At 40.3% G+C, this 17,295-nt stretch overlaps 1 protein-coding gene across 2 annotated transcripts; it reads right to left on the reverse strand.

Moving 5' to 3' along the window:
- Positions 1–5,748: 5,748 nt before the first annotated feature.
- LOC140637254 (HLA class II histocompatibility antigen, DR alpha chain) lies at positions 5,749–10,541 on the reverse strand. Of its 2 annotated transcripts, none has more exons than XM_072833550.1 (5): positions 10,361–10,541; positions 8,087–8,332; positions 7,345–7,626; positions 6,879–7,044; positions 5,749–6,246 (listed from the first exon to the last, which is right to left on the reverse strand). In XM_072833550.1, the coding sequence occupies exons 1-4, from the start codon at positions 10,440–10,442 to the stop codon at positions 6,890–6,892; spliced, it is 765 nt and encodes a 254-aa protein (XP_072689651.1). In that variant the 5' UTR covers positions 10,443–10,541; the 3' UTR covers positions 5,749–6,246; positions 6,879–6,889. The 2 variants fall into 2 exon arrangements, with proteins under 2 accessions (XP_072689651.1, XP_072689650.1); XM_072833549.1 differs by having other exon boundaries at positions 5,749–6,143; positions 10,361–10,540.
- Positions 10,542–17,295: the final 6,754 nt, after the last annotated feature.

Below are 17,295 nucleotides of genomic sequence, written 5' to 3' on the forward strand. Positions count from 1 at the left end.
GAAAGGAAGAAATAAAACTATATTTACACTAATTTGATGTGATGATAGTTTCCATAAAATATCCCAAGGAATTGCTCCCCCACCACACAAATAAAACCAAAAAAAAAAAAAAAAAAAACTAATAAGAAGGCAGGATTAAAGATCAGCAGAAAAAAATCTATTGTTTTTCTATATATAGTAAGGAAGATGTAAAACAAAAATTAAAAATACAATACTATTAAAATCACTCAAAAAAAAAAAAGTAAGGAAAAGCACAGAAAAACTAAAGAAGAATTCCAACAGAGTGTGCACAGGACTTCTATCTGAAATGCTGATGAAAGAAATCGAAGGTCTAAATAAATGAAGATATTTACCATATTCATCAGTTGAAAAACTGAACAGAGTAAAGATGTCAATTCTCACTCAAATTGATATCCCCATTTAATGCAATTAATATTAATATCCGTATCTCGGCTAAATTTTTAATGGTTGTAGATAGTTATTCTAAATTCTAATAGTTATCTTAAATATCTTAAATATCTTAAAATATATATGAAAAAGCAATGAAATTAGGAATGAGATGAAGCTAAATTTGATAAAGAAAAATAAAGTTGAATAATTGAATAATTGTGCCAGCCAGATTTAAAACCTTTATATACATACTTATGATATCAAGACTAATGGGTATTATGGAGGGACAGGCACATAGACTGATGGAAGAGTATAGGCAGTCCAGAAATAGACCCACACCAACTCACTATTGACAAGGGTGCAGTGCAAATCAATGGAGTATGCATAATCTTTTCAAACAATGGTGTTGGAACACATTTCATATCCATAGACAAAATAGATATCCATAGACAAAAACAAAGCAAACAAGCAAAATCAAAGGGAAAAGAAAACAAAAGAAAAGGAAAAAATTATCATTATTTTTTTTTAAAGATTTTATTTTATTTATTTATTCAAGAGAGCTTGACATGGGAGTGTAAAATTTTCAGAAGAAAACAGCAGGAAATTTTTGGGCTGGTGAAGACTACTTAGACATAACATCAAAGGCATGATCCATAAAGGAGAAACATCAATGAATTGGGCCTTATAAAAATTAAATACTTTTATTCTGAAAAATATCCTATTGGGGTACTTGGGTGGCTCAGTTGGTTAAGTGTCTACCTTTAGCTCAAATTGTGATCCTGGAGTCCAGGGATCAAGCCCTGCATTAGGCTCCCTGCTGAGCAGGAAACCTGCTTCTCCCTATGCTTCTGCTTCTCCCTCTGCCTCTCTTCCACCTAATGTTCTCTCTCTCACTCACTCACTCACTCACTCGCTCTCCCTCTCAAATAAATAAAATTATTAAAAAATAATTTTGAGAAAAAAAATCCTTTTGAGAGACTGAAAAGGTTAGATATAGACAAAGACAAAATATCTAAACATCCAAAATATAACAAAGAGCAAATTTAACAAACATAACAAATATGTCTAGAATCAATAAAGAACTCCCAAGTCTCCACAGTAAAGATACACACACACACACACACACACACCTACTCTAATTACAAAATGGGAGAAAGACACAAAGAGACATTTATCAGAGAGAATATTCATATGGAAAATAAGCTCATTGAATGATGTTCAACATCACTAGCTATTAGGAAAATGCAAATTAAGACCATGCTGATACATCGCTATACACCTATTGAAGCACTTAAAATATGAAATAATGACAAAGTCAAATGATGATGAGAATGCAGAGAAGCTGGATGTCTCCTGCACTGATGGGGATGTGAAATGGAAGATAGTTTGGGGCAATCTCTTAAAAACTAAACATACACTTACCTCCTGTCCCAGGAGTCACATTTCATGGCCTTTATGTCAGAAAAATGAAAACTCATGTTCACACAAAACTGTACACTAATTTGCATAGCAGCTTTAAATGTCATTGCCCTAAACTAGGAACAACCAAAAGGCCCTGCAACAAGTGTGTCCATATCATGGAAGCCTCTCAGCAATAAAAAGGAAAAATTGTGGGTACATTCAACAACTTAGATAGATCTAAAGGGCATTATGCTAATTGAAAGAGGCCAAGCTCAGAAAGCCACATACTGAATGATTCCATCTATTTGACATTCTCAAAATAACAAATTATAGAGATGGAGAGCAAATTAGCGGTTGTTAGGTGATGGGGTCTGAAGAGAAGTGATTGTGAATACAAAGGGCAGCATGAGGGAGAACTCTCTGGTAATGGAATAGTTCTGTGCCTGACTATGGTGGTGGTCACACAGATGTACTCATGGGAGGAAACAGGCACATTTACCAATATGTTTCCTGGTTTTGATATGGTATTATAATTTTTAATATATAATCATTTGGAGAAACTAGATAAGACGTACATAGGGTCTATCTATACTGTCTTTGCAAGTTCTGGTGAATCTATAATTATTTCAAATTAAAAAAAATTTTTAAGGTGGAATTCTGGGTAAAATCAAGAACCCTCACAACACCAAATGCTAGCAAGCCAGAATGCAGTACAATAGGGGATCTCATTCCTTGCTGATGGTAATGCAAAATGTTACAATTATTTTGGAAGAAACACTGTGGTGATTTCTTACAAAGCTAAACATGCTCCTATATTACAGTCCAGCAATGTTTTCCTTGGTATTTACTCAATGAGTTGAAAATATATGTCCCCACAAAAACTGGCACAGGAATGTTTATAGCAGCTTTGTGAAACTTGGAAACAACCAAGATGTCCTTTGACAGGTGGATTGATAAACTGTGGAACGTCCATACAATGAAGTATTATTCAGCAATTTGAAAAAAGCTATTAAGCTTTGAAAAGACATGGTGACCTTAAATGCATATTGCTACATGAAAGAATCATGTTAGACTAAAAAGCTCTCACTGTATGATTTCAACTATATGACATTCTGGAAAAGGCAAACTATAGAGATTTATATCATACAAAGAACGAACCCTATTCTAAACTATAGACATCTGTAAATAATAATGTATCAATGTTGATTCATCAGTGTGGTAAGATCAAATGTACCACCCTGCTGCCAAGTGTCAATAATGGGAGAAACTGTATGGAGCAGGGAGGGGGAAAGATGGGGATATTCAGGAACTCTTGTATTTTGTGCCCAATTTTTCTGTGAACCTAAAACTGCTCATTAAAGGTAAAGTATTCAAAAAATGTCTTTTTATATGGGAGGTTGTAGATGTTTTCTTTTTTATGCCACATATGTCTGAGTTTTAGTGTATTCTCTATTGCCACCTATTTATGGTAAAAAATGGGAGTTACATAAAAGAAACACCTGTGACTATTTTCAAATTTCTAAAGATGTGCCTTGATTCTTTAAGCCACAGAATACAGAAACTTGCTAGTTTTTAGTAAGTCCTTTAAGGTGTTAGATAAACTAAGGCATAAGACAATTTCTAAGTGTTTACTTGAGAACATGATTCAAGTCTGGCTGTGCCAACCTGAAAATGGTGAAGAGTTCTGTGACAAGAGCTGGAGGAATAGGCTTTGGTAGAACAGGTGCAGAGGCAAAGCACAGAAATTGCTTTACCAATTCCCTGATTGGCTATATTCTCTTCAGTTGCCTTACCTGGAAAAGCCCATTTGGCTATTGGTGAATTTGCTGGCATACGAGTGCTTACAGGGATTGACTCTAGTTTAGGTTTCACTTTGCTTATGTAAGTTGTTACCAAGCTGTTAGAGCCATCTCAGTTTAATGGCCTCCTAGTAAAATTACCCAAAAATTATCCCCTTTTGGTTATCCTTGTACACATAAGAGGTGGACCAAAAATTTGATATTAGTATCACTCTAGGCACTATCAGGGTTAAGTGGTTCTTGTTTCCCTGTGAAACTCATAGGTTATAAAGTAAGGTTTGTGAAAGGTGTTTGCACCTCACTGTTCATGTCATTTCTGTTTCTCCAAATGCAGTGAGACCATCTGATATACTGCTGATGGCTCTGAGCATGTGTTTGAGACCCTTGAAGGAACACAGCTTCATGATGACTATCAGGACGAGAATACCAAGGGAGGGAAGTATGCTTTTTGTCAGGACCTCCATGAACCAGACCAGTAGGTATCAATGTGTTTTAGCCAAAAGGCTTGTTAATTTCTTGTACTGACTTTCTATAATATCAGAGGTATTGATCCAGGAGCAGCAGGAGGTATTTGCTATGGCATTGACTCCTTCTTCAGCTAACAAGCAATCTACAGCAATTTTATTACCTCAAACGCCTTATCACCTCAAAATAAGCCTTATGCCAGAGTGGCATATTTTGAGATGAGTTATTCTGCTACCCTTCAAAGTGATCTTGCTTTGATTTGTGCATTTCTGGGATTTTTATCATCAGGTTATAAACATTTTGAGAAAAAATAATGGAATTTATAATTTTTTGCAATCACTAAGCATGAGACATAATTACTTTTCTTGCATTTGTCCTTTAATTCCTTTTTTAAAAAATTATTTTATTTATTTCTGACTGCTAGAGAGAGAGGCAGAGAGAGGCAGAGGGAGAAGCAGCCTCCCTGCAGGGATCCTGATGTGGGACTCTATTCCAGGACCCCAGGATCATGCCCCCAGCCAAAGGCAGATGTTCAACCACGGAGCCACCCAGGTGTTCTGCATTTGTCCTTTAATATTATAATAACTCAGTGTGTAAAAATCGCCATCAGTATTTTCATGAAACAAATCAAGTAAGTTGAGTTAAGCAAGGTATCAGTGAATACACAGCTAGTAAATGTAGAGTAAGATGAAGCCCAAGTTGACGTCAATTCAACATCTGGTATTTGCTACTCTATCAAACTGTCAGGATAATTGATCTTTATGGTTTGGGGTAGGCTCTGGTAACTAGTTAGAAATAAATTTCAAGTAATAGTTTCACAGAGAAGTAAGCAAGAGCTCACTGTATCTCAAACATTTTTTCACTCTATTTTAATGTCATGTTTTCCCCCAACTTTCCACTTTTTACTTGATTTTTCTGCATGGGGATACATATCCAATACAAGATTGTTTCAGGAATAAGTCAGACCATTTATCTAGTAATGACACAGGCATCAAAGACCATGTTAATAAAATGGGTAATGCTGATCCACAGTGTCCTATCCTATTTTCCGTTAAACCTGGAGTGTCATTGATATGTAAATCCTGTAACATGTAAATCCTCCTCTGTTTTCCACTCCACTCTCATCTGCTCCCCATCATCAGTCTTGCCTATTAGCTGCGGCTAAACCCTATGCTTTAACATTCATTCTACTAAAGATCCACATGTATCACTGACTTGGAAATCAGGAACCAAAACTAGATTCTGAAATCATTCCTAAGCAGAGATCTCTCAACAAACAAACTCTACTCTAGAGTTTTCCATAGAGGGACTGGACCATAGCAACTGGATTACTTGCAGATGCTGTGAATGAGACATGGTCATAATGAACCTGGATATTCCTTTTTATTTTAAGATTATTTATTTATTTACTTATTGTTTAGAAAGCATGAACAGGGGGAGGGGCAGAGGGAGTGAGAGAATCTCAAACAGACACTGTCCTGCATGCGGAGCCCAGGACGTTGAGATCATGACTTGAGTCAAAATCAAGAGTCAAACACTTAAATGACTGAGACACCCATGCCCCAAACCTAGATATTTCTGACTGCTTATAGAACTTATCACATACATTCAACATTCACAAATTTCAGGATGAAAGGATCACATATATTCCTTTGTCCCTGTGAAGAACTGGCTTAGACATAAAAACTTCATCTCAGATCCATCAAATAGTTTATTGTGTTAAAAAAAAATCACAATCACAATTTGAAGAAACCAAAGCACTAAGTGTAGAAGAGATATCTGTTTCGAACATTCACAAGGTTCCGTAGTAGAGAAAAGATCCTATGGGGTCTATTCCAGAGGCATTGCATGGTGATATTAAAATGATGGTAGAAAATGGAGGAAAACGGATCCAAGAAGGGTCAGCAAAGAGAGAATAACTAGATATCAGATCAGGAAGACATCATTTTTCTTAGAATATCTAAAAGTCTGGAAAATGCAAAAAAATGGTTGTCCTCAGTGAGGTGAACAGTTGGAGTATTGCCAGGTTTATAAAGCTATTGAAGCATAAATTTCTTCACTGATCTTCTCTCTAGGAAACTCCATTGCCTGTAGCAGGACACGCATAGTTACTAAAGAGTTAAGATTATTATTTTAAGCTCTTTTTTCAGATTCATTCATCTTCTCCCTTAAACCTTTGACTTTGGAACCCCTTTAGAAAAAAAAGAAAAAGAAAAATCCTTTGACTTTGGAAGTGTCTCTAAATATTCACTTGACCTCTATCTAGTAAATAGAAACTTTCTAGCATGAATTGCATCTCCCACTCTCCAAGTGAACATAAATGAGCAGACCAGAGCTTCCAGAGCTTACGCTTTCTTAGAAGTTTCAACACCACTTTTCAGATTGGAGAAGAAAAAACAGACATTGGCCTTAAGGAGATTTTTATTTATGCAGTGAATTTATCCTAACCCCCAAAGAGCCAAGCTCTGGAAATATTTCTGAGCTGAGGTACTGTTTCAGAAAATATATACCAGAAAGTACTCAAAGCTTTCCTAGATCATTGATTCATTAGTATTATGTGAAACAATAGTATTGGGTAGTGGAGATAATTTCTAAGACTGAGATTGTGGTATAGGTGCACATGTATCGGAGAGAATATGGGGTCTTAAAGTTTTGGGATACCAGATGGTGTCAATGTCTGATTCTGTTCTCGCAAAGATAAATTAAGAGTCATGACTTTCCTATCATTTTCCTTTAAAGATATCACATATCCTTCTCCCCACTCTGTTTCCTTCTTTTGGATAATTCTTTCTATATATATGCCTTCCTCTACATCAAACCCACCTGAAAGTGCCTCAAAGAGGCCCTCGGCGTTCACCAGCTTTGACCTTGCGCATGCCCTTGATGATGAAAATGGTCCCAGTAATGATGCCCACCAGACCCACGATCAGGCCCAGGGCACACACCACATTCTCTGTTGTCTCTGGGAGGGGGGTTGGTGGTTCAAACTCTGGGGAAAATAAAACAGAGTACAGTACAGAGGTAATGACTGTGTATGGCGTAGCAATTAGAATCAAAGGTAGGGTATTCAGTCAAAAAAATAATTATCAATCAATTAAATAAGAGGAAGACAGAATGATGTATGAAGGAAATGCATATTAAAAGGTGGGTGAAACTGAATAATGGGAGAAGACAAGGAATAGGAGTCATAGCAATTGTTATGGATGAGTTAGGGAACATCCCAAAGCACCAGACATATGCATCACCGGGGAAAATCATAAAAGAAAGGAGATGGAAGGATGGTCCATACCCCAGTGCTTGAGAAGAGGTTCATCCAAACCCCAGTGCTCCACCTTGCAGTCATAAACGTCCTCGGCTGAGGGCAGGAAGGGGAGATAGTGGAATTTGCGGAAAAGGTGGTCTTCTCTGGGCAAAAAGATTGTCTCTGACACTCCTGTGGTGACAGGGTTTCCATTTCGAAGCCACGTGACATTGATCACTGGTGGGGAGAACTTGTCGATGAAACAGATGAGGATGTTGGGCTCTCCCAGTTCCACAGGGGTGTTTGAGAGCACAGTCACCTCTGGAGGTACTGAGGACACAGGACAGAAATTAGCCTTCCCTGCTTGGGCTAGTCCTTCTCCCTCCCACTGAAACAGAATAAGCAGTTGAAACTCTGCCCTGAGGATCTGTACTACAGTCTCAGATACCTATCTCTGATACTCTCCTCCATGAACTGGAACCAGTGCTGTGGTGTAAGATATACAGGATATTTTAGGCACTGGAGATAATTTCATTCCTGCCCACCCTCCCCAGCATAGATTTGGGGCAATGGCTCTATAAGTGACTGTGGATGGTAAGGATGAGATATGAGCACATCAGGAAAGGAACAAACTCATATGAAATTCTTGGGCCTGTGGCATGAGAAGTAGGGACTTGTTTATGGCCACACTAGGCCCCTGGGAGGGAAAGTCAGTCACAATAATGTAACACATAAGCTGAAGCATCTATTTCAAAGTTATGATCCCCATGTCTAGGAGTGCAGCACGTACCATTGGTGTTCGGGGTGTGGTTGGAGCGCTTTATCATTGTGTCAAGGTTAGCTTTGTCCACAGCTATGTTGGCCAAGGCACCCTGGGCCTCAAAGCTGGCAAAACGTCCAAATTCTTCAAGGCGCCACACCGTCTCCTTCTTTTCCATATCCACGTGGAAAATCTCATCACCATCGAAGTCAAACATGAACTCGCCTGATGGGTCAGGGGTCAGATAGAACTCAGCCTGGATGATTACGTGCTCCTCTGAAAAGGCAGGGAAGAGAGTTAGGGTGGAAACCAGGAGCAGGAGAAGAAGTAGAACCCAGGATGTGAGACAAACATGTGGGTGTGGGCAGTGGAAGGGATTGGCCATGTGGAATGGAGGAATGATAGAGAGCAGAAATGAGCTGGAAGATGAGGCTCAGGTGCAGGACATCCATGTTGAACAGAACTAGGAGGGGAGAAATGAAGGGCAGAGGTAGGGTGCATTGAAGGAAATGAAGGCTGAAAATCCTAGATTCTTGTGAAGCTGCTGTTAGGTTCCATGCTAGTAGCTGAGAAATGATTCCCTTTTTGGAAATCTAGCAGCAATTCCTAAAATAGAATCACTCACTGTATTTTCCCAGGCATTAAATACAATTAAACAAGAGTTCTAGGGCCTCTCTCAGAGCACTGGATTATTAAGAAGAGGGAAACACTGTTTAAAAGGACACTTGGGTGGCTCAGTGACTGAGCATCTGCCTTCAGCTCAGGTCATGATCCTGGAGTCTTGGGATTGAGTCCCACATCAGGCTCCCCAGAGGGAGCATGCTTCTCCGTCTACCTATATCTCTGTTCTCTCTCCCTGTCTCTCAAGAATAGATAAATAAAATCTTTAAAAATAAATAAATAAGAGTCTAGGTTCTGAACTCTGGATCTAATTAAATCTTTAATTCTTATTCAGGTATTTACTTATCTAGTGGTTTAAATGGATTATTTTATCTACTTCTTTGCAGTTTTCCTATTATATTCTCTTATGGTTTTGCTTCTAACTTGAATTTGTCCTTAGAATTAAATGAGAGGCGCCCGTGTGGCTTAGTCAGTTAAGTTATCTGACTGTTGGTTTCGGCTCAGGTCATAATCTCAGGGTACTGAGATCGAGCCCCAAATTGGGATCTGCGCTGAGTATGGAGACTGCCTAAGATTCTTTCCCTCTTTCTCTCTTTGTCTCTCCCCACCCGGTTTGTGCAATCACATACTCTCTCAAAAAAAAAAAAAAATAGTAATAAAAAGAATTAGATGAGGTAAGTAATTTCTTAGTACATCAACAGGCTTATAACAAGCATTTTAGGTTCAAAACTGCTTTATACTTAAGGAACAGAGACACCTCTAGCTTCCTCTTCCATCCCAAGGGAAGAGCCTCTATTTTATCACATATGCATCTCCATTTGTGGCCCTTTCAAGGCAATAGAAACATACAGTTTCTATCATGGGTCTTGGAACTGGATGATTATATTACTTATTTCCAGCGTACTGCCATCCTTTCTGGGGTTTAGTCTGGGTAAAGGTTACTTTTTCACAATACATCTTCATAGCAGTAAACATTTGCTTTGCAGATGGCAGAGAATAATAAAAGAATTTCCATATCTTTTTTCATTGTTCTACTCTTTTGAGAAAATCACTAAGTAGCTGTGATCATAGATCATAGATCCACTGAAGTGGTGAAGGCGCCATCCTTCTCCTAAGAGGAAGTAAATTAAGAGCAATTGGTATAAGCATACCTGCCCTTGCTCTTCCTTGGGTAGATTGTTGCTTTTGGTAACTTCCTTTTCTGGTGATCTTCAATGCAATATCTGTGCTTAAAATATTCTGACAGGATTCACTTGCCAAAAAAAATATCATATATTTGTCTAAGAAACAGTTGCAAGAACTTCTCATATTTTTTCTCATTTAATCCCCACAAAATGATGTGAGATTTCAAAATCTACTAATTTTCCAGAAAAAGAAATTAAAGCCCAGAGGATAGCTTGTTAATACCTCTCAGAAAAGATTTTCACTTCAAGTCAGCCTTATCTCAAAGTCAATGGTATTAATCCATACCATTTTTTGTTCCTCTCAACTAAATGTGACTGACTTCAATTTATAAGATCAGAACTCCTCCAAACTACAATTTTTTAATACTTTCAGATTTAGACCACACGATGCCTGCCACACTTTTCCTTCACTTCAAAGACAGTCTTGCAAATATTTACAATTTATCTCTCCAATGCTCTCAGAATTTCTATCCCAAGTTTTGTTTCTCTCAGCACTTACCTTTGACAGCCCATGATTCCTGAGGACCCATCAGGAAAGCCATGATGAAAAATCCTAGCACTGGGACTCCACTTATGGTCATTTTCTTCTGTGATTTGTTGGGAGGTCAGTAGAGCTAAAGAGTAGGGTATAACTGACACGGATTTAAAAAAAAAGAGAGAATGTATGGTATGATAGAGTTTGACTGATTGAAATTTAAATAAGTTGAGCTGAAGCCAATCAGAAAAACTTTTGAGATGATACATCTGTTGCTAAGGGAAGAGCTCTTGTCAAAGGGTCAGGTAAACAAGTAAAGCTCTTAATAAAAAAAAAAAAAAAAAAAGAAAAGAAAAGAAAAGAAAAAGAAAAAACACCTCATACATATAATCAAATAAAAATAGCAAAATAAACAAATGTTCAAGAATCACATTCACCCATAGACTGTTTCTTCCTAATCCAAGTTCTAGAAAGGGATGTACTTGAAGCACATTAGTGAGAATAAAATCAATGGAAACACCCTACATGGCAGTTAGTGAAAGATTATTCTTCTGTGCTGTGACAGCTGGGGAGTTTGTTTAAGGGACAACAAAGCATCTGAGAAAGAAGGTAGGTTGTCATGCTATGGAGAATGCCTGATTCTTGGCAGTAGTGGGTGACAGAGCTTCACTTAAGTAACTTCAGGAGCTTTTGCGTCAGGATTCTCCTTCAGTACTCTAGACTCCCAGATGGCCAACTCAGCCCAACTCAGCTAGGCATCCCTGGCACTGTACGATATTGAGAGAATATCAGAAGAGAAACTCTGAGTGTCAACATTCCCCTAGCTAGAGAGGGATGGTAGACACACCATAGATAGTGGCTATAAGAAACAGTGGACTGTAATCTCTACCATCTTAAATATGATCAAACATTGCGGTAGACTGCTGGGGACACTCCTCATTTGAGGAACTTAGATCAATGAATAGGGTGGAATAAATATGGCAGAGCTTATTCTACTGGGAGAAATAGAGATAATAACCTGCAGGAGAGCTTTCCCGTAACGTCCCTCAGGTAATAACATTCTGAAAGCTCTCTTCATGTCATAAATTATTGAAGTTCTGATCCCAAGAATTTGTTTTGATATTCACCACTGAAAAAACTGAAAGTTAAATCATTCTGACCTTCATGTTTCTGACCATACAGTACAATATAAAGGAAAATTAAACCACATGTAGAAAGGCTTGGAATCTGAATACTTCCAATGAAGGGAGAGAGCCCTGACAGTGAGGCAGCTCCTCAGATGGTGAGTTTGCTGTTTAATATCAGTCATGACACATATGCTCCTGGTGGATTTTCTATACTGTTGTGCTGAGATATTATCCTGCTCCACAGCCACCATCACAAATCATGAGGTTTTTTCCCTACACATTACCGATTATTTGATCGGATCTAAGGACTTTGAACACCCTCTCACATTGACTTCTAGATCATGTGGAAGAGACTCACAGCACAGTTTTGCCCTAAGATTGTTAAGGAATACACTTTCTGGATGCAAAGGAATGGGCCAGATGAGAGCTTTATAGTATCAATCTCCGCTGAGAGTCTGGTCCTATGATTTAGGCTTGTCATCTCCTCTCTCAGAGGAAAAAACAAGTATAATGTCTGTATGCCTGCCCTTTGCTAGCTATCATACTGACTGGTTCTTATAAGCAGCTCAATGAGTATATGGTAAACTCAGAGACACTTTACAGAAAAATGTTTTACTTGTCATAACAGCAACTTCAACCTAAGGTGTTGCTCAGCAACTTATGATATGGCTTAATTTAAAATACTGATTGGTTCTTCTCATGAGATTACCAAATTTGGGAGACTTTAGAAAATACTTTCAGTTCCCTTTCTCCATGCTAGGAGAGAAGTTTCTATCTGGACACTACCCATGGTCTCCTGTTCTTTTCCCATATTCTAGCTTCCTATGTCTGAGGGGATTTCTGAAGGCACCTCAGTGAGGTATGAAAAGTGACATCAAATGGTGGGAGGAGCTACTGTACTAGTCATAGTTCAGTCTGAAAATAGAAGGCCTTGTAAGACACTCTAAATAGAATTGTTTGTTACAATTCTTCTGTATTAGAGGGAATTATAACTTTAAAGTGTTTAGGAAGCCTGAAAGAGCAAAGGTCAGTGCAGACTCCTAACTCCAAGATCAGGAACCTATGGGAAGCTGCTGCGGACATCACAGCTCCTCTACAGCTCCAGGGAAAGGAAAGTCTTGGCAATACAAGGCTGTTCCCAAGAGTCCTGTCCGTGAAGCCCTTGTGTCCACTGCATCAGATGGCTTCAACCTACTTGTCACCTTCCAAATCTCATAATACTAACTTTCACTGACAGCCTGTTGGCCACATCCAGATCCTGGGCAAGAGAGCCTGGGAAATGTAATACTCTTACTTTTATTTCCTGTGATACAGATGACACATAAAAGCTAATGGGAATTTTTGAAATTATTAAATGCAAATATGTATACCTCTCTCTTGTTCCTCCCACAGTACCAAACCTAGAACCAGAGGGTATTTAGGGGTAATAGGTTATGGCTTGGAAATGAGATAACTTTCACACAGAACCTAAGGCCACAAGTGTACATGTGTGTATATGTGTGTGTTGGGGCGGGGGGAAATTAGTAATTTGGAATCCACATTTCAGAATATTTCCCTGAAAGCCAACCACAGGTTCTGTTGTTATGATTTGAACATCTATAGTCAGGTTGTTTTATAATTCCCAAGTTTTTTTGTGGGTTCTAAAAGGCACAAGCTGAATTCAATAACTGAGAGATTGTGAAGGGACAGATTAGGTTGAAAAATCACTACAGAAGCCTAAGACTGGTTGCCTCCAAAAGCTGCCCCCATATTGCCAATAAATCGTTTGACTCACTCACTTAGTACCAGCTCCTGTATTTTACACATTCTGGCAGCTTGTTTTCAGAGTCACCTACAACTCCACATATCATCTGTGCTGTTACAAATCCAGCACAAATCCCAGAAATACAGGGCATTCTATTTGCAATGAAATGCTGTTTTGCATTGTTTTGCAACGCAAGGTTGTTTCCATTTTGTCCTGAAAATGTGCCGCCCTCACCTGTGAATCCTCTTTTCAGCTATTCTCCTGGGAATAGGAAGTGACCTGACTCCACTGTCCATGTAAGAGAGAGTCAAGAAATGGTATTCTTAAATATTATGCTCTATTGCATGACATTGAAAATGTAGAATCTCATCTAGGTCTGAATGATTTTATAGAATGTAGATGTGTGTGTTTGGGGTAAGGAGAGCTGGAAAAGTCTCCATTTTCATTCAATCACATTTATATAATTTTTGGTTAACAATTAATTCTTGAAGATGTTTTATTAATGAATTTGGTCAGCAATTGTAGCCAAGGAGCTGGGTTCTAAACATGCAAAACACTCACAGAGAATTTAAGAGGGCAGAGAGTGTGAAGATGAGATGTTAAGAAATATGAAGAGTGAATCATTAGGCCCCTTGATGGACTGGTTTAGGGGAAGGTGATAGAAAAATGACAAAACAAAACAAAACAAAACAAAACACCAAAAAACAACAAAAATGACAAAAAAAAAAACCCACCAAAAAACAACTTGGAACAAAAGTTTCAAGTCTAAATATTGTGAATGAATGAAGGAAATTTTTTTAAAAGATTTTATTTATTTATTCATAGAGACACATAGAGAGAGAGAGAGAGAGGCAGAGACACAGGCAGAGGGAGAAGCAGGCTCCATGCAGGGAGCCTGACGTGGACTCGATCCCGGGTCTCCAGGATCATACCCCAGGCCAAAGGCGGTACTAAACCACTGAGCCACCCGGGCTGCCCAATGAAGGAAATTTTTTTATACAAAAATAGATGTCATGCGAAGGAGGTGGCTTCTGTTTGCGCTGAATGTGGCATGGGTCCAGCATGGAGAACAATGGGAAATGTTAGTGAACATAATAGGATGGGAGAGCTAGAGTGGATGAATGGCATCTCAAGAACATATCATTTTAAGAGTTAAATAGGGTAATACATGAGAGGTGGTTAATGCTGAATAAGCTTTTAGAAAAACTAAGAGGGATGATAGTGAATAACTTATATTTTGTATTTCTGAGATTACTTTTGAACTTTGAAATTTTTAAGGTAAAAGAAAGGAGAGATCCAGGCCAGAGGATTCTTCATGATTTTACTGAAATAAGTATTTCCTTATTAATTGAAAATACTACTAATAATAGCTATCATGTTAAACCTTACTATTTTATTCACTAGATAATAATTTTATTTCCAATTTACTCTGAGAAACCTGGGTTCTAAAGAAAAGTCCCACTTAGGAAGTAAACACAGTGGTATTGAACCCAGGATTTGGTTGGATCCAAAGTACACATTCCATAGTGATATGTCTCCTAAAAATGGATTAATTAAAGATAAAAATTAAATGTGCAAAAAAAATATATCAAGTCTCTAATTGTGTAGCCAGTAACATGTGGAGCCAAGAACAAGTGTATTCAAAATACTAAAGCCACTTCAACCACCAATGCAGTCTCGAAAGGGGATGACGATTGTTTTCTCCTGTACACTGTACTTACGGATGAATATTTTAAAAGTTTCTCAGGAAAAAAGTTTCTCTTTCCCCCGCTTTTCTAATCCCTGGTAAAAATGGTACAAGGCTTCCCTCTTGTGGTCAATAGCATGTAATTCTTCATAAATGTTGGCATTGAGTATTCAGGCAGTTTTTGAAAGGTCAAAGATTTGGGATGCTTTAGTTTATTCCTCATGTACACTTCCCGAGTGTGTTTAATCTAATTAGATTGCTTAAATACAATTTAAAAACATTTAAGGGGAGGAGGGGCACGATGGCGGAAGAGTAGGGTCCCCAAGTCACCCGTCCCCACCAAATTACCTAGATCACCTTCAAATCATCCTGAAAATCTACGAATTCGGCCTGAGATTTAAAGAGCGACCAGCTGGAACGCTACAGTGAGAAGAGTTCGCGCTTCTATCAAGGTAGGAAGACGCGGGAAAAAGGAATAAAGAAACAAAAGCCTCCAAGGGGGAGGGGCCCCGCGAGGAGCCCGGCTGAGGCCGGGGCGAGTGTCCCCAGGACAGGAGAGCCCCGTCCCGGAGGAGCAGGAGCTGCACCGACCTTCCCTGGCGGAAATGGGCCCACGGGGAGGTGGAGCAGGACCCAGGAGGGCGGGGATGCCCTCGGGCTCCGGGGACGCTAACAGGCACCTGCGCCCCGGGAGAGTGCGCCGAGCTCCCTAAGGGCTGCAGCGCGCACTGCGGGACCCAGGTCAGCTCGGGGGGGGGGGGGGGGGGGGGGGGGGGGGGGGGCTCGGGGGCGGCTCCGCGGAGGGGGCTGCAGGGCGGGAGCAGCTCGGGGGGGCTCGGGGGCGGCTCCGCGGAGGGGGCTGCGGGGCGGGGGCACCTCGGAGGGGCTCGGGGGCGGCTCCGCGGAGGGGGCTGTGGGGCGGGAGCAGCTCGGAGGGGCTCGGGGGCGGCTCCGCGGAGGGGGCTGCGGGGCGGGAGCAGCTCAGGGGGCTCGGGGGCGGCTCCGCTGAGGGGGCTGCGGGGTGGGAGCGCGAATCCAACAGTGCAGGCCCCGGGAGCACAGGGCGCCGGGACACAGCCCAGGATCCAGCCTCCCCCCGGGACAGGCAGAGGCCGGGAGGGCCCAGGACAGCGAGGACGCTCCTGCCCCGAGCTGAGCAGAGCAGCGGCCCTGCCCCGGAGCCTCCAGGCCCTGCAGACGGGGAGCTCAGTAGTTACTGCGGGAGCTGACTCCAGGGCTCCAGAGCTGGCCCCGCCACTGCGGTTGTTCCTCCTGTGGCCTCATGGGGTGAACAACCCCCACTGAGCCCTGCACCAGGCAGGGGCAGAGCAGCTCCCCCAAGTGCTCACACCTGAAAATCAGCACAACAGGCCCCTCCCCCAGAAGACCAGCTAGACCGACAAGTTCCAGGGGAAGTCAAGGGACTTAAATATACAGAATCAGAAGATACTCCCCCGTGTTTGTTTGTTTTTGCTTTTTGATTTCTTTGCTTCCCCCTCCCTTTTTTCCCTTTCTTTCTTTTTCTTTCTCGTTTTCTTCTCTTTTTCCTTTTTTCTTCCTTCTTTCTTTTTTCTTTTTCTCTTTTCTTTCCTTCTTTCTCTCCTTTTTCTCCTTTTCCCAATACAACTTGCTTTTGGCCACTCTGCACTAAGCAAAATGACTAGAAGGAAAACCTCACCTCAAAAGAAAGAATCAGAAACAGTCCTCTCTTCCACAGAGTTACAAAATCTGGATTACAATTCAATGTCAGAAAGCCAATTCAGAAGCACTATTATACAGCTACTGGTGGCTCTAGAAGAAAGCATAAAGGACTCAAGAGACTTCATGACTGCAGAATTTAGATCCAATCAGGCAGAAATTAAAAATCAATTGAATGAGATGCAATCCAAACTAGAAGTCCTAACGACGAGGGTTAACGAGTTGGAAGAACGAGTGAGTGACATAGAAGACAAGTTGATGGCAAAGAGGGAAACTGAGGAAAAAAGAGACAGACAATTAAAAGACGATGAAGACAGATTAAGGGAAATAAACGACAGCCTGAGGAAGAAAAACCTACTTTTAATTGGGGTTCCCGAGGGCGCCAAAAGGGACAGAGGGCCAGAATATGTATTTGAACAAATCCTAGCTGAAAACTTTCCTAATCTGGAAAGGGAAACAGGCATTCAGATCGAGGAAATCGAGAGATCCCCCCCTAAAATCAATAAAAACCGTTCAACACCTCGACATTTAATAGTGAAGCTTGCAAATTCCAAAGATAAAGATAATTCCAAAGATAAATTCCTTAAAGCAGCAAGAGACAAGAAATCCCTGACTTTTATGGGGAGGAATATTAGGGTAACAGCAGACCTCTCCACAGAGACCTGGCAGGCCAGAAAGGGCTGGCAGGATATATTCAGGGTCC

The sequence above is a fragment of the Canis lupus genome, chromosome 7 (genome assembly GCF_048164855.1).
Source record: "Canis lupus baileyi chromosome 7, mCanLup2.hap1, whole genome shotgun sequence".
Taxonomy (NCBI): domain Eukaryota; kingdom Metazoa; phylum Chordata; class Mammalia; order Carnivora; family Canidae; genus Canis; species Canis lupus.